Source organism: Anolis carolinensis, chromosome 6 (genome assembly GCF_035594765.1).
Source record: "Anolis carolinensis isolate JA03-04 chromosome 6, rAnoCar3.1.pri, whole genome shotgun sequence".
Taxonomy (NCBI): Eukaryota; Metazoa; Chordata; class Lepidosauria; order Squamata; family Dactyloidae; genus Anolis; species Anolis carolinensis.
The window spans coordinates 81,642,197-81,668,457 of NC_085846.1; the positions used below are offsets into that span (position 1 = coordinate 81,642,197).

General features: G+C 38.5%; 1 protein-coding gene across 1 annotated transcript in view; it reads left to right on the forward strand.

The window, feature by feature from the left end:
- The window catches only part of hibadh (3-hydroxyisobutyrate dehydrogenase), a 97,546-nt gene that overhangs the window by 49,625 nt on the left and 21,660 nt on the right, over positions 1–26,261 (forward strand). Inside the window, exon 5 of the mRNA XM_003224912.4 lies at positions 26,032–26,165. Within this exon, the coding sequence (XP_003224960.1) occupies positions 26,032–26,165 (134 nt within the window). The remainder of the gene's footprint in view (positions 1–26,031; positions 26,166–26,261) is intronic.

Here is a 26,261-nt window from a genome sequence, read left to right on the forward strand (position 1 = left end):
AACAAAACAATGTAGTGCAATTGACCGTATCGGGTGGAAGACCCAAAATAGGGTACTTCTTAGTCCTCAGAATACTCAGAAGCAACAAAATGTCGACTGATGTTTGGTTGGGAATTAAATGGGGGAGAAATGAGGAAGGAATCGAGTGCCTGAAATGTTGAACTACAGCATGCCACCTCATAATGTTTTGTTGCATTTCCCGATAGTAATCCAGGTATCTGTGCTATTTCTGTCAACTACTTAATTATTCATAACTGCCCAATTATTTTTGAGAAGCAGCTCTAAGGTATGGATGGAAAATATTTTTTTACATAACCCTATGGAAATATCAATTTTCTATCTCCCAAGCCTTTCAAAAGAGTAAAATCGATACTCCCATAGAAATCCATACACAGCATGACCTCTGTATCTATGGGACCAGTATTCAGGGTTTTTTTCCCCATATCTAACAAAATATGTCCTTTCCAGGTATTTTGTGGGTCATCCAGGATGCCTCTATGGTATTCCAGTGCCAGAAAACCTTCATTTCAGTAGAGTCGCTATTATACTTGATTTCATGTATCCACAAAAAATCTGAGACCATATCCCCTAGAGATACAGGGGTGGCACCGTTCTTCCAAAGACTTAATATAGTTTGGCCTGGTACAAAAGCTATGCTGGTGTTTCAAGGCAGTATCTATCTAAAAATGTGTATGTTTAAAAATGCAGATACAGTAGAGTCTCACTTATCCAACGTAAATGGGCCAGCAAAATGTTGGATAAGCGAATTTGATGGATAATAAGGAGAATTAAGGAAAAGCCTATTAAACATCAAATTAGGTTATGATTTTAAAAATTAAGCACCAAAACATCATGTTATACAACAAATTTGACAGAAAAATTAGTTCAATACACAGTAATGCTATGTAGTAATTACTGTATTTACGAATTTAGCACCAAAATATCACAATGTATTGAACACATTGACTACAAAAATGCATTGGATAATACAGAACGTTGGATAAGCGAGTGTTGGATAAGTGAGACTCTACTGTATATACATGTTAACAAATATAACCATCCTTATATTAGAAATATGCATATATTTGGAATAATGTGTGCCCATATATTTCAATTTGGGGATAGAAATCAAAATCTCGAATCTGTTACAAAAACAGGATAAGAGTATCAGAAGGATTCACATGGCTATTTTTGGATGACTCATTTGGATAGAATCAGCCCTTTCTGAAGATGGCCATTTTATTTGATCTTTTTTTCTTTGTCCAAATGTAGTTTGACCATGGAATTAAATGCTGCATAATATCAACCAAATAATTACTTCAGGGCATAGGTAATCTTAATAAGATATATGTAAAACATATGGAAATTTGTGTTTTCCAGTTATTGCAGTGCATAATTCACACTACAGTAGAGTCTCACTTATCCAACACTCGCTCATCCAACGTTCTGGATTATCCAACGCATTTTTGTAGTCAATGTTTTCAATACATCATGATATTTTGGTGCTAAATTCATAAATACAGTAACTACTACATAGCATTACTGCGTATTGAACTACTTTTTCTGTCAAATTTGTTGTCTAACATGATGTTTTGGTGCTTAATTTGTAAAATTGTAACCTAATTTGATGTTTAATAGGCTTTTCCTTAATGCCTCCTTGTTATCCAACATATTCGCTTATCCAACATTCTGCCGGCCCGTTTATGTTGGATAAGTGAGACTCTACTGTACCTTGAACCTCAGTCTTCTGTTTGAACACAGTTTATAAAGGGTCCTCACTTTGATAGAATACTATTACAATAGAGTCTCACTTATCCAAGCTAAACAGGCCGGCAGAACCTTGGATAATCTTGAATAATAAGGAGGGATTAAGGAAAAGCCTATTAAACATCAAATTAGGTTATGATTTTACAAATTAAGCACCAAAACATCATGTTAGACAACAAATTGGGCAGAAAAAGTAGTTCAATACGCAGTAATGCTATGTAGTAATTACTGTATTTATGAATTTAGCACCAAAATATTACGATATATTGAAAACATTGACTACAAAAATCCCTTGGATAATCTAGAATCTTGGATAAGCGAGTGTTGGATAAGTGAGGCTCTACTGTAGTTTTAAAACCTGCATTTGAAATCTATCAATATCAATCCTAGATGTAAGTAAAGAAAGCTTCCAAATGCTCTTTTTGTTTTTCATTACCAAACTGTGTGTAAAGTAGGGATTTCCTAACTACAGTAGAGTCTCACTTATCCAACATAAATGGGCCGGCAGAATGTTGGATAAGCGAATATGTTGGATAATAAGGAGGCATTAAGGAAAAGCCTATTAAACATCAAATTAGGTTATGATTTTACAAATTAAGCACCAAAACATCATGTTAGACAACAAATTTGGCAGAAAAAGTAGTTCAATACGCAGTAATGCTATGTAGTAATTACTGTATTTATGAATTTAGCACCAAAATATTACGATATATTGAAAACATTGACTACAAAAATGTGTTGGATAATCCAGAACGTTGGATAAGTGAGACTCTACTGTATATAGTCAGAGTTAAGATTATAGGCAATGTTCCTGCTTCTCCAGGATTGGGAAAGGTAGATAAACTTGATGTATAATCTAAACATTTGGGCATGAATGCACGAAACAGAACCTTTAGCCTTTCAGATGTTTCGTACTGCAGTGCCTATAGTCTATGTTAGGTGGGGCTTATGGAAGTTGTAAGTCAAAGCATCAGAAGGGTCTATGCATGGTACATAGTTGTAGTAATGTCAAATCATTTCCAATTTATGCCAACTCTAAAGTGAACTATCCTTGTTCAGAGGGGGTTTGCCATTGCCTTCCTCTTAAACTGGGTGTGCCTTGCTCAAGGTCTTCCAATGGATTTCCATAGCTGAATGGGGATTCAGACCCTAATCTGTACAGCCATGGTAAGATCAGTATTTAGTATAAGTTCATAGCCTTATAAATCTCATCTTTTTCTAAAACGAGTATCAACTAGAAAAAGCTATATAATTATTATTTACTATCTTGTGTATAGTCATTAAAATAGAGAACACTTTACACTTTATGACAGCTTAAATGTTTTAATATTCCAAAGTACTTTTTGATATACAGTGTTCCCTCACTACTTTGCAGTTCGCTTTTCGCGGACTCACTGTTTCACGGTTTTTTAATAAACACTAAAATAATATTATAAATCATAAAAAATTATGATTTACAGTGGCGGTGGTCTCAGTCGGGTGCAGGCAGCAGGGCGGAAAAGGAGTCCAAATGGCAGCGGGAGGAGAAGGAGGCGACGCCATGTTCCCCTTCCTCTTTCTTCCCTTCTTCCCATCCTCCCTCCCTCCATCTTTCTACTTCCTATGAAGAAGCCTAGCGTCCCTACTTAGCGGATTTTCACTTATTGCAGGTGGTCCTTGGACGTAACCCCCATGATAAGTGAGGGAACACTGTAACACTGTATTTGTTTCGAAATTTTGAAAAGCCCATTTCATTAACAATTTCAACAACCAGTAGTTGTAACATAACCCTTATTGCTATAGTATCTATTCCTAGGAGAAGCAATATATTACAGGCTTGTGTTAACATCTGAAATACCTGTATTAGGTAGTCCTAAAACGTATTCTCAGAAGAAGTGTTCAATATCCCTGATACCCATAATTTTTTCACTTTTAGTTAATATACTCTGTCAGTGTATTTATACAGTGAGACAGGCTAAATTATATCTTCACTGTTTCTCATGCATTGCATTTTCCTCCAAAACTGCTTATTAGATGGTAATGTGGAAGTAGTATAATAGGTTCCATCAAAGTAAAAAATTCATGCCACTTTTCTATCAAATTACAGGTAATAGAATTGCTGCTTGCATAAATTATTATTCCATTCCATTCATCAACTTCCAAATGGAAGTTAAATACTTTCAACCCATTTATCTTTATGATTAACTTTTAAAATGTTGCACAAACTACATAAACTTACATAAATTTTGCCTACAGTCCTCTTTCATAAGGAATTATACATGCATCAGTAGTTTTGAGTTTCTTTTCTATTGCAAAATTGCCTTTAGAAAACCTTAACATGTATGACATAAGGAATCCAAGGAAATGCTTTATGTTTTTATTACAGCTCATTGATATACATGCACTGTTCCAGTGTATAGTGCTGTAGTCTCAGCTTGAATAGTATACTTATTTATTCATTTATAAAGCAATTTATGTTAATTCTTGGGTAGCATGTGTTGCCTTGCCATATTGGTTTGTGTTTTGAAAGTACAGGTTCAGTATCAGCATAGCAAAGAAGATACTTTCATAGATTTCCAAATACTAAAATCCACATGCAGGTCAGACTCCATTTTTTCATTCCAGTCACATTCCTCTATTTTTTTACTTTTAAGTCTACATTTCAATAATATCATTTTAAAAGATTTGATTGAAGCTTTTTTTACTAACAGCAACTGTAAAGCCTTTCTTCCCTTTGACTCAAAAGGTTTTGAAATGCCCATAAAATTGAAATTAGTGTGTGTCCCCCAACATTCTAAAAAGATCTTAGGTATTTTTATAGGGAGCATATAAAACAATTTAAAAAGTCTTGAAGTCAGTTCATGCCTATGGCATGTGGCCTCACTAGGTAGATTACAGAATGGCATTTCAGTTTCTTTGCTGCTTTTTGGAAATGGTACTAGGAAGGAAAGAATATTTCCCTCATTATTCTTCATCATCTATGGCGGTGCAATAAAGGAAATAGTAATTTATAGAGAAGGTTAAATTTGAGGGCCCCCTACTGTATAAGACGTGAGACCGAGTGACTTCATCTTTCTGACATAACTTTTTGTATTAAATTAAACTATATCCAACTCAACCATACTCTCAGATTATGGTGGGGTGACTAACATATTCTGGCCGCTGTTACCAAATAATTGAAAAGAATGTTGTGGTGATGTGGCAGGGAGGAATCTTTTATCCTATCGCTGCCACCAAATGTGGAGATGTGGCAGGGAGGAATCTTTATATCCCACCACTGCCACCAAATGTGGAGATGTGGGATAGAGGAGAATTTATCTTCTTTATTCTTCTTATTTACTTTAGATGGTAGAGTTACTTAGATTTGAATATAGGTGACTGAGACTTAGATATTGAAGAACAAAAAATAAGTTTATTTCAGGCACAGAGCTTGGTGGTTACAATATTACTTCTTAGAGTTAAACTTTCTTAATCAGTTGCAAATATAACTTACGATGAATACTCTTTCAAATACTTTCTCCTTTCCTTTCCCAACCAAAACTACTAACTGATCACTTCGGATCTAACTGGGATTACTTTCCCTTCCTACTCAGACTCTACAAATAAACTTAAACAAGTCACCTAACTTGCTTAATTTAACACCACTAGAGATCTGAGTTTCCCTGGTTTCTCTCACCTGGAACCAGTGTCTTCCCTGTGACTAAAAATCACAGACTAAACTGTTTTTAAAACATTCCCTCCTTTTCCTTCAAACGGCGGTTGGCTCCGCCCTCGTTACTATGGCAACCTGCCTCAGAATGCTGAGCTGGTTACCATCCCCCACGCACTGGTGACTAATACTTACCCTTTTAAACATAGTTAAACCTGACTTTTAAAACGAAATTAAACATGACATCTATAAATCAAAATAAAAACACACTTCTTTACAAATGTCTTTATTTCTTATCCTGGTTTCATCTGCAGTTTTATCTCTAATAGCTTCTGGATTGCTCCATGTACTTCTCTCCAATAACTCTTTGCCCTTTTTGCAACTCCACTAAAAGGTAAAGGTTTCCCCTGACGTTAAGTCCAGTCATGTCTGACTCTGGGGGTTGGTGCTCATCTCCATTTCTAAGCCGAAGAGCCGGTGTTGTCCGTAGACACCTCCAAGGTCATGCGCCATTACCTTCCCGCCGGAGCGGTACCTATTGATCTACTCAAATTGGCATGTTTTCAAACTGCTATGTTGGCAGAAGCTGGAGCTAACAGCGGGCGCTCACTCCACTCCCGGGATTTGAACCTGGGACCTTTCAGTCTGCAAGTTCAGCAGCTCAGTGCTTTAACACACTTCGCCACCAGGGCTCCACTACATATGAAAAAAGTGCCTATATCCGTTTTGCACTTTCAACATTTTGATTCATATTTTTATAATACTTTGCTAATTTATATGGGTGATGTACTATTGGTACATCATTTTATACCAATTCTCCTTCATATCATAGGAGTATGTATATTTCAATGTACTATTCCAAATCTTCTCCCAGTCCTCCATTCCAATTGTATGACCTACGTTTGCTGCCTACTTCACCATACACTCCTTAACTTGTTCCACTTCCAACAATTTTTATATAATTTTGTAATTAATTTATTTTGTATCTGCATTATTCTGTCTCAGAATGAGTCTTTTCCCGTAAATCCTCTCTTCTTACCTTTGTTATAATATTCTCTTATTTGCATATATTGGAACCATGAAAACAATTCAAAAATACAGTCAAATAAAGGACGCCAGTGTGGGGACTTGCCTAATCTCACTGAGGAGGGTATTCCAAAGCCGGGGGGCCACCACTGAGAAGGCCCTCTCCCTCGTCCTCACCAACTGCACTTGTGACAGTGGCAGATATTAGAGCTTGCGCCGGTTCTCAGGGGACAATGCAGTCACAAAGATAGGCGAAACCTGAACCGTTTATGGAAGGGGTCCCTAAACTACAGCCTGGGGGCCACATGTGGCCCATCGAAGCCATTTATCCTGCCCCTGCGGTAATATTATTATTATTATTATTATTGAGGCTTGGTGGCCATCTGTCAGGGGTGCTTTGCTTGTGTTTTTGGTGCACAAAGGCAGAAGGGGGTTGGACTAAATGGCCCAAGGGGTCTTTCCCAACCCTATTTATTATTATTATTATTATTATTATTAATTATTATTATTATTATTATTATTATTAACATTGAGGCTTGGTGGCCATCTGTCAGGGGTGCTTTGCTTCTGTTTTTGGTGGACAAAGGCAGAAGGGAGTTGGACTAAATGGCCCAAGGAGTCTCTTCCAACCCTCTTTATTATTATTATTATTATTATTATTATTATTATTATTATTATTATTATTATTATTATTAACATTGAGGCTGTATTTGTTCCTGTTTTGTTTTTTTTACTTCAAAATAAAGTATGTGCAGAGTGCATAGGAATTTGTTCATAGGTTTTTTTCAACTATAGTCCGGCCCTCCAACGGTCTGAGGGACTGTGAACTGGCCCCTGTTAAAAAAAGTTTGGGGACCCCTGGTTTAGGGCTTTGTAGATAATAACCTGCACTTTGAATTGGGATTGGAAACTTATCACAACCAATGGAGCTGCTTTAATAGGGGAATTGTGTACTCCTTATAGCTAGCTTCAGTTAGTAGCCTGGTATCTTTCCACTTCATTCACTCATCTCTGCGCAACTTGACAGTTCCATTGAAGTTGCGGGCAAAAAACTGTTTTTACTACAACTAGTTGAGCATATTCTTCCACAACAGTCTGTGGGCATAGGCAACTTATCACATTTTCTCTTAACTGCTACTAGTCCTTGTGACCAAAAAGCAAGAAAATTGTGAAAAAGAAAAGTGTGACATTGCATTAATTTGCTAATCTATTCTTCTGAGCAATAAGTTTTGTCAGTGCTTGTCCCCTTAGAAAAGAACTTTCTAAAAAAATTGTGTTGGTGACACACCTTTTAAGACTTGTATCATTTTGCAACATAGTAATTCAGTTTTACTAGTAAACTGGAAGTTAAATTAACTCATAAGAGATATGGACATGCACATAAATTCTAATAACAAACTGTATGGGAACACAACATATCTCATGAAAACCTTTCATTTGTATTTTCAAAATATATGATTTATTACTTATTTCTCAGACTCAGAGATTTCTCGTTACACTTGTGCAACACACCTACCACGCTGCAGCAGATACACTAACATGTCACAACACACAGTTTGAAAAGCTCTACTTTAGAAGATTAAATAGAATTAATTTAGTGTGTTGAATATCACTGATTCAATACAGCATCCCAGACAACTATGGATAAATGTAGACTGCATTCACAGCTGCTTGTGACTATAGACTATTATTTCTCCTTTTTCATGGCATGAAAAGCATTCCACAGAAAAATACAGCATTTTAAAGAAAAATATTCTGTTTAGGAGTTTGGAAAAAAAATTGTCCATATTTATGGGGTCACCATAAGTCAACTACTGATTTGAATGTGCATGCATACACACATACTAAAACCACATTGACTGTTGCACCGATTGAAGCACGCTGATAAAATGCAACCCTTCTTAACACAATTCCTTAAAAGCATTCCTTTGGGCCATCTATCCCATATCTAAGTTCTCATAGAATATGGAAGACTTCTTGGGAAGTGAAACATTTTGGCTGATGTTCCAAATAGTATTTTTACAGTTATTCAATGAACCTGTTCTTGTGTTGTGATAAGGCAAATCCATACAGATGAGCCTTTCCAATACTTTCTTTGGGGCAGTGCAAAGAGGCAATAAGAGGAAACCTATTCCACTGACCGGAGCCATCATGGTGTCCTGAGCTGGGTTAAACAGCTGATATTAAAGTAGATATAGCTGATTTTAATGTTTAATATTTTAATGATTTTGTATATTTATAATTATTTTATGTCCCGGCATGGAATGCTTGCCGTATGTATGTTGTGCTCTGCCCTGATTCCCCTTCGGGGTGAGAAGGGCAGGATATAAATGTTTTAAATAAATATATATATTTGGTTGTTTCATTAAAAGCATAGCTAGAAACTACCAGTCTATAGTTGGTAACTAGAAAATGTTATTAAAATGCTATTATTTCATACTAAAATTAATGTAAAGTGATTATTTTCTGCATTTTCCCTCTAGTCTTTGTTTTATTGTACATGCTTATTCACTTCCCAAATGAGCAATTTAGGCTACAATGCTTTTCTTTTAGGAGTCATACAGAATAATTTTCATAGCTCTCCTGAAATGTAATCTTGGTTCTTATATCTTTTGAGGGAGTAATTATACATGGTTGAACAGAAGGTCTGAATTTCAAATCATAAGTCTGTCATGCCTTCATGGAAGCATATATCTATATGGGGGCATAAACCTGACATCCAAAGACGATTTTAGCCAACAACAACAGACAACCTCCATCCTTATTAATTTGAATCTTAAATGGTACCCTGGGTTCATAGAAACTGTCCTATACTGGATCAAACCAGAGTTAGGCAGTTATTTTTAGGACAGTATCTTCCAGAGCCCCCGGTGGCACAGCGGGTTAAACCCCTGAGCTGCTGAACTTGCTGACTGAAAGGTTGCTGGATCGAATCCAGAGAGTGGCATGTTTTTGAACTGCTAGGTTGGCAGAAGCTGGGGCTAACAGTGGGAGCTCACTCCGCCTCCCAGATTTGAACCATCGACCTTTCAGTCAGCAAGTTCAGCAGCTCAGCGGTTTAACCCGCTGTGTCACTGGGGCCTTTCCAGATAAACTGTGCTACTAAAATTCATATACAGTAGAGTCTCACTTATCCAACATTCGCTTATCCAACGTTCTGGATTATCCAACGCATTTTTGTAGTCAATGTTTTCAATACATTGTGATATTTTGGTGCTAAATTCGTAAATACAGTAATTACTACGTAGCATTACTGCATATTGAACTACTTTTTCTGCCAGATTTGTTGTATAACATGATGTTTTGGTGCTTAATTTGTAAAATCATAACCTAATTTGATGTTTAATAGGCTTCTTCTTAATCTCTCCTTATTATCCAACATATTCGCTTATCCAACGTTCTGCCGGTCCGTTTACGTTGGATAAGCGAGATTTTACTGTAATAACATACATAGAACAACAACACCACCAAAACATGTTGAAAATGTCTACCCTGGATATATCTGGTGCCTAAATTGGCTGCAAAACCTAGTGGAAATAGAGTCCTTAGAAGTCACGTTCTCCAGGTTGGCAACTGGTCTAAGCAGACTAGCAATTGCTTTCCCTGGTTTCAGAGTGATGTAGAGCAGATGTATTTTCCACTGTCCTCCATTCAGCTTCCCAGTAGTTGGAAGAAGAATGTACAATCACCAGGAAACAAAGGAAACTGTAGCAAAGAGATAGAAAATTAACGCAGCAAGATCCATTCAACAGCAAAATGTGCATCTACATTTTTAAAATAGCCAAAGAATGTAGATTAAGGGAATGGATGGGATGGAAGGCTTAAAGAAGGATTGTATTGGCATAGTTACTAATCAGTTAAGTCAGTCTCTGTAACATTGATGCAAATACAGTCCATATGTTTGTAAAACCTATTACTAAATATGGATACTGAAGAAAGTATTAGATTATCCTAGTTACGAAATGCCATGTTTTGAGATCTGGAAAAACCCTCACAATATCTGGAGCTCCTTCTACGAAATCTGAATTTTGCACCGCAGCTGAGCTGCCATGCGTTTGTTTCATAATATCTATGTGGAACATCACTGATGGAAAGGAACTGGGGAGATCTTGATGTGATTTTAAAGTACCACACCTTTAATTTTCTGAAAACAGCAGTTTTTAGAAAATGAACCTGAAGCTATGGTCTTAATTTCCCCCCGTCTCCAATGCTTCCTTCTCAAACATGCACTTAATTCCAGTCTTTTCTGAGTGCATGAATTCTAAAATAATTGCCTGAAATCTTATATAAATCATTACACCTCGAGCATGTTGGTTTATAGCTTCTGTAATTTTAATGCAAAAGCTACAGCGGGTTTTTTTTTTAATTATTCTCCACTACTAGCTTTTATGCTTTATTGTTTTATGAATGTATTAGAGCTACCAGCAAGAGGGAAAAAAAGCAAATAGAACCATTAATAACAATATTCGGACAGCAGGGTCAGCTTCTTTCTCTGAGGTCAGCCGTGTTGAGATGAGATTAATCAGATTGACATTTTGTGAGGGTGGGTCATGAACTAATGATAATAGCATTAAGTGGTGATTCACTTGCTGCCAGAAACACAGCTCTCATTATTCAGCCACTATATTAAATCATCATCACAAACAACTGGAAGTTTTACATGTCACTCTGTTAGTATGCAAAATGAGCAGAGGTGGTTCTTCTCGTGTCCCCATCTTTAGCTCCACCATTAAAAGTTTGCCCTTATGGGTAGAATATTGTTTATGTGCTCTACAAAGGCATTAGAGCTGTGTTATTAGTTCAAGAAGCTGCTATGCTAGCAATTAGAATATTTACTTATGCTCTGCGAAGTTTCAAACCAGATTTATGTTTGCATTTATAGCTCAGGTTCTACACATCTTGGTTTTAAAGCAGTTTGAGAGTACAAGTTGGTTATAATATTTTTTGAAAGTCATGGTTTTTCCTGGGTAGTTGGGTAACTTAAATATACATAGATGTCTCCAAACTCTCCATCGCTTCTCAACAATGCAGTCTTATTTATGTTTACTCAGAGGTATGTTCCATTGGGTATATTGGTGTTTATTTCCAAGGAGATGCTTATAGAAATGCGACTTAAATCATGTAGATCAGATACCCTATGGCACCAGATGTATTCTGAAGCTAAGTAGGGTCATTCCTGGTTAGTACCTGGATGGGAGACTGCCAACAAAAACCAGGTGCTGCAGACTACATTTGAAAGGAAGAAACTTATAAAGCCACTTGCCTAAGAAAACTCTATGAAAGTTATGGGGTCACCATAAGGCAGACTGGGGATTTTAAAGTGTGTGCTAACAAACAAATGTTCTCACCTTTGTGGAAGGAATGTATTTCTATTCTTAGAATAAGTAAAATAAATTGGTTTCAGAAATGCTCCTTATCAACAGTTTTCTTGAGCCACATTTAACGTTTGTGGCTTGGGTTGAAAATTAGAAACGAATGTCATCTTTGTGAACTGAGAAGATACAGGTTTAACTTTTCATGTTAACGCTCTCTGAGTTTGAATCACAGCTCTGTAATTTCTTTCCTTTATCTTTCTGTCTCTCTGGAAGGAAAAACAAGCTAGCAGGGGAGACGCCTATGCCACTAGAGGTCAGTCTTTGGTAATCAACCTTTAATGAACCAGAACTGTCAGGAAAGCTAATAAATTACACTGTGGACTTTTCTAATTATGAATTCCTATTTAATCATTCACTGACAAGTTAACTGAGGCAGTAGTTCTATGTACTTTGCATACACTGTTATGCTCATGTATTATTATATTTCTTGAAAAGCAGATCTTCCATCATGGGGGCAGATCATTACCAAAGACTCTCTTATCTAATCATAATTACTGATTATGGGAAATAATTAACTTTGTTACCCTCTTGTTTCTGCCTACAGCAAAAAAAAGAACCTCACCAGTACTGTTTTGGGTCCCATTTGGGGATCACTGCAGGATCTAAATCAAATAAACAAATGAAATGCATACAACAAACTCAAAAGGCACAATTTGATTTCTATAGACTAGAAACACAGAATGGTAGATTCCCAGGGTATTCCCAAGTATGTCTGGTTTGAAATGCTGTGGCTTTATACATGTGGAGCTTATTTCTAAAAGGTACCAAATCCATCTGAACATATTTTGCAGGAATAAAAAAAACATGCTGATAGGCATTCTTTTGCTATAAAATTCAGTTCCCCAAGCCCTGTACCAAAGTGATTTAATATATTTTAATAGTTTCAATGGAGCCCCCAGTTGCATAGTGGGTTAAGCCCCTGTGCTTGCAGGATTGACGACTTGAAGGTTGGCTTGCAGACCTAAAGGTTGCTGGTTCGAATCCAACCCGGGAAGAGCATGGATGAGCTCCCTCTATCAGCTCCAGCTTCATGCGGGGACATGAGAGAAGCCTCCCACAAGGATGGTAAAAACATCAAAACATCTGAGGGTCCCCTGGGCAACGTCCTTGCAGACGGCCAATTCTCTCTCACCAGAAGTGACTTGCAGTTTCTCAAGTCGCTCCTGACACAATATATATATAGTTTCAATCTCTACATAACATTCTACTCCAAGCTAACAATGTCCATGTTTAGCCTGCAGAAGAGAAGGCTGAGAGGAGACATGATAGCCATGTACAAATATGTGAGGGGAAGTCATAGGGAGGAGGGAGCAAGCTTATTTTCTGCTGCCCTGCAGACTAGGACACGGAACAATGGCTTCAAACTACAGGAAAGGAGATTCCACCTGAACATCAGGAAGAACTTCCTCACAGTGAGGGCTGTTCGGCAGTGGAACTCTCTCCCCCGGGCCGTGGTGGAGGCTCCTTCTTTGGAGGCTTTTAAGCAGAGGCTGGATGGCCATCTGTCGGGGGTGCTTTGAATGCGATTTCCTGCTTCTTAGCGGGGGGTTGGACTAGATGGCCCTTGAGGTCTCTTCCAACTCTACTATTCTATGATTCTATGATTCTATGATTCCTGCCACCAATAACTCATTTTCCAATTATTATTTTTTTTGGATTTGGTATTTTTTGAAAACAAAGACCATAAATGTGAAATGTTTCTGCATAAAAAAACATTTTAAGGGGGGAAAGCAGGGTGGAATTTTAAATAAGTAAACCTGTACTGTTCTAACTCCATTTGCAGATTTTGTAGACCATGCTTAGATTTGGGATTTGTTGACTATTACGCTAAATCAGGGATGATAAAAATGTGGTATTCCAGTTGTTGGACTGTCATAACCCATCCCTATTAACTATGTTGGCTAAGAAGTTTTAGTTCAATAACACTTGATCTACCTCTGGCCAAAATAAACACTTAGATCCATTTCATAATTAAGCCAATTATATGAGTAGAGGATGAGGCAACTAGTGGTTATACTCTTAAACTGAACAACTCTGTTAAGTCTTCCACTCATCCTTCTAAGCTGCTCAGGAACAGTCTTATGAGATCTGTAAATAGATGGAGGCTTTTTAGCGGTGAAGTATCATTATGGGATTTCAGAATTTTGCAAAGTTATTGACAGCGGTTCTCACAACTATGTCTGGAGTATGATGATGTCTTGGTTGTATGAAAAGGGCATTGGCTGTTATGGAGACAACACAATACCTGTCAGTAAAGCTTATCAAATTGAGGATATTGATTCATAACTGCCAACTCAAGTGACATACCAAATTGCCCTTTAACACTATCAGGAATACTATTTTGTTGTTTTTGTGGATGTAATCTGTAAAAATAACACCATGAAAGGCTTTTTATGTAGCAACAATATTTTTTTGCTCCGGACCTCTCTGCTGGTTAAACATTATACACTGTCCCTTTTTTAATGATGATACAATAATATTTCAGGGGTGTGTGCCTTATCTGAAATGCTTAGGACCAGAAATGTTTTGGATTTTCAAAAATATTTCAGAATACCTTTATTTACATATCTGTACCTAATGAAATATCCTGGAGATGGGAGTCAAGTCTAAACACAACATTCGTTTGTTTCATATATACCTTGTACACATAGCCTGAAAGTAATTATATACTAAAAATAATTCTGTGCGAAGTTTGGGTATATTGAACCATAAAAACTATCTCATCCACCAATTTTGGATTTTGGAGTATTTCAGATTTTGGAATTCCAGATAAAGGATATTCAGCCTGTATATAACAGCACGCTATAACAGAATAGTATAATGCTAGAAGCAGAACAGCTCACAATCATTGCATGTTGGCCTTTTTATAAACTTTTTATCTTAGTAACCAACTATCATATGTAGATTTCATCCTAATTTGCCCCATAAATTGTTTGGCTGGAACTTGTAAAAACTACTTTTTAAAGAGTAGAATGACCAGTGGCTGTGTTTGTTGAGGGGTACTAGGAGCTGTATTTATTTATTTACAACATTTTTACCCCGCCTTTCTCACTCGCAGTCCAGAAACTAATTTTCCCAAGGTGTGCACTTAGTAATAGAGGAGGCCTTGAAACATGAATTAGGTATCGGTTTGTGGAGAGAATGCAGCCCCAGCCCACAGCTCTCTGGCCTGTAGAAAGACTCTTTCAGAATCAGCAATACTTAGAAAAAGTATGAAAGATTCATGTTGGTTTTTTCTAGGTCTGGCACAAAGTTTGGTGCAAACTACTACCATTGATTGCATCCATGAAATCATATCAAAGGACAATGGGAGAGAGGTGTATTCAGACTTGGAGAAGTTATTTTTGAAAGCAGTCAATCATTTACATTATCATCAATGGACTCCACCGTGCAGTCATTATTTACTATTAGCATACATACACATTTTAAATAAACTTCTTTCTCAAGTTTAAAAAAATGCATAATATTTGAAAAAATCTCAAAAAGCTGCCAAGAAAGTTTTTCTAAGACCAATAGAGTAATGTATAACTGATACTTGGGAAAATTTATTATTACATACTACATTATTTGCATGTTACAGGAAGCAGGGTGGATTTCGTAGTGAGACTTCTTGCCTGTCTTATGAGTTTGCTGAAGTGTGCAGAGAACATGGTGGAATTGTAAATGTATCACTATGTGCTAGGAACCCAGAAATAGGTAGCTACTAGGATAAGTTTGATAGTGACAGCACCACTTGCCACTTGGCAGCTAGCTTTTGTTTCTTTATATTTTGGCTTGTGATAGCAACTAAAGCAAAGTGACATGCTTATGTGTGATCTGGAACATGTTTAATTTTTACTTTCAGCAACCCTTTTGCCAGATCACTTAAGATACTTTGTATGTTAGTGGGCGGTGAAAATGTTTCACTATGTTGGTGAAAATGCATTTGAAAGGGAGGATATGCATATTTGTTGCTTTGGTGTTTCTGGATCGTTTCATATGTTGATGAAAATATTTGTTTCTACTGGCAGCAGCATTTGCTCGCACTATCATTTTTTCCTTTTTATTTCTGGGAAATAGCTTTAACATCATTTCCCCCATAAGCTTCTGAAATAGTGCATAGTTTCCAAGTTCTGATTTGGGTTATCAGGTCATTTGACCTCTGAAGCAGTAAATGTGGGTGCTTGCTTTTGGATGGTCTCTTGACATTGGGGATGAAGTGGCTCTAAATGGTAAGAGAGCATGTCATGCTAGGCAAGCAGATTTTTTCTTTACAATGTCAGTGTAATTTATACGCTTTCCTGCCACAGTAGGATTGGCCTTTCTTGCCCTACCTAGTAACATTTCAAGTGATATAATTTCTCTTTGCCATTAAGTGACCACTGTAGAACATAATACTTTATAAATTGCTTTCTGCTGTCCTTAATCTTCTAGGGATTGTTTCTTAAATGCTGTGATATCTTGACAGTGTGTGTTCAGTAAATCTTCTGGTATTTGTGGAATTTGCAGTCATGGGACAGCATATTTTCAAGTCTTCTGATGCATTCTCCTTTTTAAAAAACAGACTATTGGCCAAACGTTCATTACATTTATTCAGTGTCTTTTCTGTTGTCAAACATCAGCATATATCTAACTTCCTTTCCAGTTTTATTGTTTGTTTGTATTTCCCCTGCTAATGTCCATGGCCAAGTTCAAGCACTTTAATCCTTACGGCCACTCACCACCTTCTTTGAAACATAAATCCTTTCATTATTGTGCTCTGTGGGTCAGGTCACTTTCCTCCCTTATGAACTCCCTTGAATGGGAAGTTTTCTTTTCCTCCTTGTTTTTCTAGGCAACAATGCAACAATCTGTGATGACAATATAACATGATTAAATGTTTTTGTCTTCCCAAACCTAGAAAAAAAACCTATATGGAAAACTATCACTGTAAATAAATATGTACAGTATACATAAATTAGTACAGTAGAGTCTCACTTATCCAACGTAAACGGGCCGGCAGAACGTTGGATAAGCGAATATGTTGGATAATAAGGAGAGATTAAGGAAAAGCCTATTAAACATCAAATTAGATTATGATTTTACAAATTAAGCACCAAAACATCATGTTATACAACACATTTGACAGAAAAAGTAGTTCAATACACAGTAATGCTATGTAGTAATTACTGTATTTACAAATTTAGCACCAAAATATCACGATGTATTGAAAACATTGACTACAAAAATGTGTTGGATAATCCAGAACGTTGGATAAGCGAATGTTGGATAAGTGAGATTCTACTGTAATCATATACCATAAAAATAAATGTTTCTTAACCCCAACAGTAATTTTTATGCATCCGCACAATGGACTTTGCATGTATTGTCTAGAACTTTCTGACTCAATTTCTGCACACATTCTACACATTTCTACAGTCACATTCATAGTTGTTGCCGTCATTGTCGTCTCCCAATATGATAGATCATATTGAATTTAAGACATTGAACCTCAAAATATTTATAGCAGAAAAGGGGTCAGAAAGACATGTAGACCTCTTGATGTGTTTGCACTGCAAGTAAACGTAAAGGTAAAGAGTTAAGTCTAGTTGTGTCTGACTCTGCGGGTTGGTGCTCATCTCCATTTCTAAGCTGAAGAGCTAGTGTTGTCCGTAGACACCTCCAAGGTCATGTGGCCGCATAACCGCATGGAGCGCCATTACCTTTTCGCCAGAGCAGTACTTATTGATCTACTCACATTTGTATGTTTTCAAACTGCTAGGTTGGCAGAAGCTGAGGCTAACAGCAGGAGCTCACCCTACTCCCCGAATTTGAACTGCTGACCTTTCAGTCAGCAAGTTCAGCAGGTCAATGGTTCAATCTGCTGCGCCATCAGGGGCTCCACTTTGGTTGTACTGCAAACTCGATCAATATTAGCCATATGAAGGAAAATGGGAGTAAAAGTCCAAAAACTCATGGACAGCCACATATCTCCCACCCCTATTTTACTATAAAGAAAATGTGCTTGATTCTGGATACATTTTGACCTGTATTCAACTGTAGCTTGATGACTTAAAAGTCAACTATTCCTTAAAACGTGAGTGCCTCACAATCCATACTTTGGCCGTTGGAAGGATGGATGTTGACTCATAACTTGCAACAGGGAACAACAGCTAGAGCCGTTGGCAATGATAATATTGCCCTTTTATCAAATCCATTTTATTACTGCTTATTTACTTCAGAGAAATGTACCAGCTGTATAATGTTCATGCCCTAAATGGAAATATTTGTCAGTTGAGTTGATCGCATGAGTTCTTCCATGCAGACACACTCTCACGTGATATTCCTCTTTTGCCTATGATATTATTATGCAAATGTTTGTTTTTGTAGGTCTCCGTGGTGGCACAATCTTAGTTTGATTCCTGTTCCCACTGGATAGGGAGATCATTTTTCTGGTGACATGAGTACAAAGAGAAGGACGTGGTAATGCAGTCGAAGATTATGAGCCTAAAGGTTTAACAAAATAAAGGAGATAAATTAGATCAGTGGCTAATCTGTTTTAATTCTGGATTAACATTTTAAAGTATGCTTTTCTCAAGGAACTTGGAAAGTATATACGATATACAATTAGAAATGCAGTAGTAGAAATAAGGGTTAATGTGTTGTTTTTTAGAATAATGTAATGAAATAATCCAGAGTAAAGAAGGCTGATGCAGGAGTCTTTTCTGAAGCACAATTGGAGAGCCCTTGCAGGGAACGTGGTCTTTACCTATCCTTTGTATTATTATTATACATGTATATTTTTAAATGTGCTTGCACTGCACAGTTCTTTAGATCTCCTCTGCATATGGATAGTTCCAAAGTCAGAACAGCTCATCCTTTACAGTGCTCTCATGCTCTTTCAGCAGAAGTCGGGCCATTGTGATATTTATCTGAATTCAAACAAGGCTAATTAAAAGAGCTACTGACAGTTGTTGTGATCCGACTTTGACTGCAGCTTGATGGTCATTATGGGTAAATAATGAACCAGGCCTGCAAATGTAGCAGCTGCCAACTTGGTGTAGAAGAACAGCTATTGCTACCAATTTAAAGATCTATCGACCACTTCTTTCCCCCCCACAGATTCTCTGCAGGAAAACTAATGCTTTCTGCTGCTTTGTTTGGTCATTACCAAACAAAGCATATACTGTAGAATTCTTATATGATTCCTTTCTTAATATTTATGGTACTGTTTGAAATTAAATTTTCTGATTGAGATCCTGCTTATTTTGGGAACCGGTAGCATGCTGTTTGTATGCATTGCATATTCTTATAAATGTAACTGATATATTTAGTCGTCTACTGTTTCTTTACATATACTTTTCTGTAATAGTAGAGATAAACTGATTATTTTTCTAGCTGTTTCTCAGTGTAATTACAGTAATAAGCTGCAGCGTTGCTTGTGATATGTTTATGTCAAATCTTTTTCCCTTTTGAATTTTGAGTATATCAGCAAGGTAAGAAATAATCTGATCAAGAGCTCTGCTTGTCACTATAGGGAAAACAACTGTTTTGTTCATTAAGAGGCATTTTAACTTGTCCCTTCCTTATGCTTTGCCATGCCCCATTAGGAAGCAGAAAACCTGCAGTAAAAGGAATGGACAGAGAAAGATGGTAATCATATAGGAATCCAACTTTAATGTTCAGAATCCAACAAATTACAAATATATCTCAGAATGTAAAAGTCCCATTGTAGTTTCATAGATTGTGCCTGTCGCATTAAGAGCAGTAGCGCAACATTTGTTTTAGCTGCCATTATTAAAGGTAGTGTGCATTAGGCAAAATGTAAAGGGTGTGCTTAAACAGCGTGCATAATGCAGCAGAACCAGAAATCTTGCTGGGAGAAAATGATCCCAAACGTGCCCCCAAAAGACAAGCCTTTTCTTGAGAAATAATGATGAAAAATGGGTCATTTAAGTGTCTCATTCTTTTTCAGAAGAATACGAAGTTTAGATTGTTGTCTGCACACCCATGTTGCTTGTTATTTAGAGAAATGTACCATGAGTGTTTATGTGCTTGTATGCGTGCGTGCACACATGCATATGCTGCAAGCCTTTTTTCCTGGGTGAAACCAGCAATACATGAAAAAAGAGGCTGTGTTTTGCTAGTTTATGTTAAACCGGATCACCCCGAAACATGTGTATAGCCATTCATCTGTGTCACCAAAACCCAAGAGAACAGCTGACATCGACTCTGAAACCAAAACAGTGATCACTTACAAATCAAACATGGCACGCTCTAAACTGATTGTTCACGGCAATCTTTTTCTAGAAAGGGCAACTAATTGAACATGATAAAGTGTAAAGTTAATTAACGCCCTTAAATTTGTTGATTACTTTTCACGGGATTATATTGTTCTGTTGAGTAGCAGCTTTCTGTCCCAGCTGTCGCCTTTTTAGCACGAATGTCACTGGTAAACAATAGAGACACCATAACAAGTCGTAAATGGTCCCTGTGACAGCAGACCCTTGTGAGGCTGCATCTGTAGAAAATGATTAAAACAATTGCATTTTAAAGACAGTTCACATAGCAGCCTGCTCCCCTCGGTCCTCTTCTTTATCTCATTTGATGGCAGACTAGTTAAAACATTTAAGTGCATTTTAGTAAATTAAGTGATTTACTGGCTTCAATGAAGTAAGCTTAAATGTTTGTTGAAGGAGCTGTCCTATTGAAGTTGCTCATTTTCAATCTGAAGTATATCTCCATACACATTTCATCCAGTCTAAAGTGAAATAAAATAAATGATTATATATTATAATTTATAAAGTTGTAAACTAAAATTTTAATCTATTGCACACTATAATATAAATTTCTTAAATATAGGATCACATGTGTATATATATATATATACACACACACACACGCATATGCGTACATATATATGTATACACACAGATTCTTAAAGGCACAATTTGGTTTCCCGTATGAGTTGTTCAAATAATTCATGCTTAGTAGAAAAACATTTAGTAAATCATATAAGTACAGTCTTACTTATTAATATGGAATGTTTTTGACCCAATCTGACAAAGATAAATCTTGCTATAGTCATCGATGTCTCGTCACACCCAGATTAGACTGCAGAAGTGCATTTTCCATGGATCTGTCTTTAAACCTGGTTTGGAGACTTTGGTAGGAACAGAATGCTGATGGTCACTTAGACCTTTTCTACACAGTCATATAAAATCCAGATTATTTGTTTTGAAGTGAATTATATGAATCTACACTGCCAAATAATCCCAGTTCAAAGCAAATAATCTGGATTTTCTATGGTTGTGTAGAAGGAGTGTTAGAGCACAGGTTTTTAAATCCAGATTATCTGCTTTAAAGTGGATTATATGAGTCTACACTGCCATACAATCTAGTTCAAAGCAAATAATCTGGATTTTATATGGCTGTGTAGAAGGGGCTTTAGTGCAGTGCTTCTTCAACTTTTTACTTGCAATCTCTTTCCGGCCGAGAAACTTTATGTGACTCCAGGTATAAAAAATCAAGCATTTACTGATAATAAATCAGCATTTGCAAAGCCTGCTAAACAAATGTTCCTTTTTATATATTACAGCTAAAGCATTTTTTTTGCCAAGTCCACTGCACATGGTTGCTAACAGATATGTATAAGTGGGTGGCATTCAGAAACCTTTTATTTTTGCCAAATGTTCATGACCCCAACATTGAGCTAAGAGGGCCCCATTTGGGGTCAGGACTCGCAGTTTAATACGAAATTGCTTATGAAAGCTATATGATCAAAACAGATTATGCTGATTCTGTTCCATGTGCACTAACTGCCACTAATTGTAGTCCAAATTTAAGGCCAAATTTGATCCCATTAAAATTCTTGAGTACTCATTCAACCATGGTGTCAAATAGGAATGGTACTTCAGTGTCATTAAAAACGTTGATGGATATTTTCAAAGCTTCTTTGAGACATGTTCATGGATATATCTTCGGACAGTGTTTCCAAAACTCCAGGTGTTTTGGCCTTCAGCTCCCAACATCCCTGATCATTGCACAAAGCAGCTGAAGATTCTAGAAGTTGACATTCAAAATACCTGGAGAACTGGAGTTTTAAGATACAGATTTTACTTTCAATTTTATAATTCAGTACTTGAAGATTTTTCACTTTGCTTACCATTGCTCCAACCTAACTAATAGTTTTATGATTCTTTTATTAGAGATATCAATGTGGTCTTTACCATTTCTGTTTCCTGTTTGATAGCAATTGTTTATACTATTGGGCAAGTAACTCTGCCATAACTTTTATGTCTTACTTAATATGTAACTCCTAACAGAAACTTTAGGTGCCATGAGCACCTAATTAGGAAAATTTAGAAAAAACTACTGCTTTGGACTGAATGTCCAAATGGCCAGAATGTCATTGTCAGTAGTGATCCTGCTGGGATTTGTAGTCCAAAAGGTAATTTTACCAAGTGCACTGAATTCTGAATTACTTGAGAATGGATACAATCAATCCTGGATCAACAAAGTCGTGTATACACTTAAGAATAACCATCCTTTAGTTATGTTGGATTCGATATAATGATGCAAAGGATTTTGAAGGCGATCGAAACTTTTTATTCCATATTTTCCTGCATCAAGTTATTGAGAGAGAGAGAGAGAGAGAGAGCGCAAGAGAGAGAGAGAGAGAATGGATAATGAAATCCCAGTTGAACTCTTTATTTGGAAACAAATAGAGAATAGTTGAATATACATAATACACTATGTCCACAACCTCATTTATTCATATACAACCAAATATTTTCTGGGTCCTCCCCATCGCAGCTGTATGATATCCTTGGTCTAGAATTCCTTCATTCAGTGGAGTCCAATGTTATCTGCAATTTCACATATCCACACAATGTCTAGGAATTATTATTATTATTATTATTATTATTAAACTTTATTTGTACCCCGCTAGCATCTCCCGAAGGACTCGATGCGGCTTACAAAGGCCTAGGCCTCAACACACAATATAACAATACAAAACAAAAGGCAAATTAAAAACAATTAAAACAGTATAAACAAGAAGCAATAAACAATACGCTAAAACACAATAAAACTGGGCCGGGCCAGAGTAATGGGTACAAGATTAAAAGTGCTGATGTGACAGGTGATATATAAGGCTTATAGGGCAAGTGCAGACTGCGATATACGATCTTAGTTCTAATAAAGTGCTTATGGGACTTGGTGTTGGAGATTTCCTATTAATCTGGAAAGGCACATTGGAACAGCCAGGTCTTCAAGTTCTTTCTGAAGACTGCCAATGTAGGGGCCTGTCTGAGATCCTTGGGGAGGGTGTTCCAGAGTCGGGGGGCCACCACAGAGAAGGCCCTGTCTCGTGTCCCCACCAACCGCGCTTGCGACGCAGGCGGGATCACGAGCAGGGCCTCTCCAGATGACCGAAGTGAACGCGTGGGTTCGTAGACGGAGATGCGGCCACGGAGGTAGGATGATCCCAAACCGTTCAGGGCTTTGTAGGTAAGCACCTGCACCTTAAATTGGGCTCGGAAAGTAAATGGCAGCCAGTGGAGCTCCTTGAACAGGAGGGTTGACCTCTCTCTGTAAGGGGCCCCAGTTAACATCCTGGCTGCCGCTCGTTGGACCAGTTGGAACTTCCGAGCCGTTTTCAAGGGCAGCCCCACGTAGAGCGCATTACAGTAGTCCAGTCTGGAGGTGACCAAGGCATGGACCACCCCAGCCAGATCAGCCTTCGCGAGGTACGGTCGCAGTTGGCGCACGAGTCTCAATTGTGCGAAGGCCCTCCCAGACACCGCCAACTCCTGAGCCTCGAGCGTAAGCGGTGAATCCAAGAGGACTCCCAGACTGCGGACCTGTGGCTTCAGGGGGAGTGTAACCCCGTCCAGCACAGGTTGCCACCCTATACCCCGGTCAGGATTACGATCGACCAGGAGGACCTCTGTCTTGTCGGGATTGATCTTCAGCTTGTTCCTCCTCATCTAGATGGACACAGCGGCCAGGCACTCGTCCAGCACCCAAGAGGCCTCCTTGGAATTAGGTGGAAAAGAGTAGTAGAGTTGTGCGTCATCTGCATAGAGGTGACACCCAACTCCAAAACTCCGGATGACCTCTCCCAGCGGTTTCATGTAGATGTTAAAGAGCATGGGAGACAGAATAGAGCCTTGCGGGACCCCACAGCTCAATGGCCAGGGGTCCGAGCAGGCGTCTCCCAGCTTCACCATCTGGGATCGACCCTCCAGGAAGGATCGGAGCCACGACAAAACCGCGCCCCCGAGACCCATCCCAGAGAGTCGTCCCAGAAGGATACCATGATCGATGGTATCGAAAGCCGCTGAGATGTCCAAGAGAACCAACAGGGTCACACTCCCCCTGTCCAGCTCTCTACGGAGGTCATCCACCAAGGCGACCAAGGCTTTCTCGGTGCCGTGACCAGGCCTGAAACCAGACTGTGACTGATCTATGTAGTTGATGTCATCTAGAAAGCCCTGGAGCTGGGAGGCAACCACCCGCTCCAGCACCTTACCCAAGAAAGGGAGGTTGGAGATTGGTCTGAAATTGTTCAGCACCGTGGAGTCAAGGGAAACCTTTTTAAGGAGTGGACGAACCACAGCTTGTTTCAGGTAAGATGGAAAACCCCCCTGCTCCAACGATGCATTAATGATCAACACAAACCAATCAACCAGCCCCTCCCTGGCCGATTTAATTAGCCAAGACGGGCAAGGGTCCAGAACTGACGTGGTTGCCCTCACAGCCCCAAGGACCTCCACCACGGTCTCAGGAAGAACAAGCCTAAAAGAATCCCACAAAATCGGACAAGCAGATGCCTCAATCACCTCCCCTGGCACTGTGGTGAAATTGGAGTCGAGCTCAAGGCGTATCTGAGCGACTTTGTCTGCAAAATGGTGTGCGAAATCGCGACACCGAGTTGCTGGGTCGTCAAAAGTCTCCTCCACCACAGGTGGCTGAAGGAGTTCCCCAACGACCCGAAACAATTCCGATGATCTATTTGCTGCAGACGCTATACGGGTAGTCATATAGGACTCCTTGGCTGCCCGTATAGCCACGGTATACGCCCTAAGAAAGGCTGTAGCCCGTGCTCGATCGGACATGTCCCGAGAACTCCTCCAAGTGCGCTCTAGCCCCCTCCTCGTATGCTTCATCACAGCCAGCTCTCCGGTGAACCAGGGAGACGGCTTGTCATGACGCAACGTGATGGGGCGTTTGGGAGCGATCGTATCTATCACTTCCCTGTTATAGAGATCGACCAGGACGTTGACAGGATCGCCAGGCTCCATGGCAGGAAGGACCCCAAGATTCCTCAGGAATCCCTCCGGATCCATCCGTCTCCTGGGGCGGACGATCTTAATTTGTCCTTCACCCCTGCGGAGGTTTAGGGTCGCTGAAAGTCTAAAACTGACCAGATAATGATCAGACCATGACACAGGAAGGGTGTTTTGTTCTTCCACTCTGATCATTCCACTGTCCGCCACAAAAACTAGGTCGAGTGTGTGTCCAGCCTGATGGGTAGAACCAGCTATAATTTGTGATAGCCCCATGGTCGTCATGGCGGCCATGAAATCCTGAGCTGCACCAGTCAAGGGGGTCTCAGCAGGAATGTATCCTCTGTGGATACAGGGGTTGAACTGTCTTCAATTTAGAAGCAGGTCACTATTTACAATTGTCTGTTTCAGTAGGGTGTATAAATGGTGCAGATAGACTTGGCATCTTGTTACTTAACAGTATTACACAAGATAAACTTAGACTCTAAAATGACTAGAGGTGAACTTTTTAAAATTGCACCCTCGACTTTCCATCTGAAAAGTTTTCCTTTAAAGAAAGAAGCAGCTTATTCTCTGATGGTTTGTGGCATGGAATACATGGAATGCAGTTGAAAATATATTGTAATGTGATTTGCTGCAACTGGTTTTCAAAGATGTGTTATAATCTTGCCAATTGCTACCTGTAATGCTTAGTGTAGTTAAAACTGTCAGCCAACATAAGACTGCAATCCAATGTACACATACTTCTAAGTCTCACTGAATGCAAAAAGATTCACTTGTGAGAAAACACACATAGGATTAGGCTGTAAAAGTTAAGCCTGTCCTACTGAACTGTTTTTATTACCCTACCAATGATTAGCACAGTGGCCTTTGATGGACGTTTATGTGGTTTTGTCCATAAACAGTTGCCAGTAGACTAAACTGAACAGGTGAGGTGAAACAACTAGTAATGCCATTCTTTTTTTCTTTTTTCTTTTAACTTCAGGTGTTGGAGCTGCCCGTGCAGGAAACCTTACATTCATGGTTGGAGGAGTAGAACAAGAATTTGATGCTGCAAAGGAGCTACTCACGTGCATGGGCTCCAATGTTGTCTACTGTGGAGAGGTTGGAACTGGACAGGTACAGTTTGGCTCACTCTTAAAGCATTCAGCTCAACTTTTGTCTTTCTTTGGCCAACTCTTTTAAGAAATCTAGGTAGATTCTCCACTCTTCTCA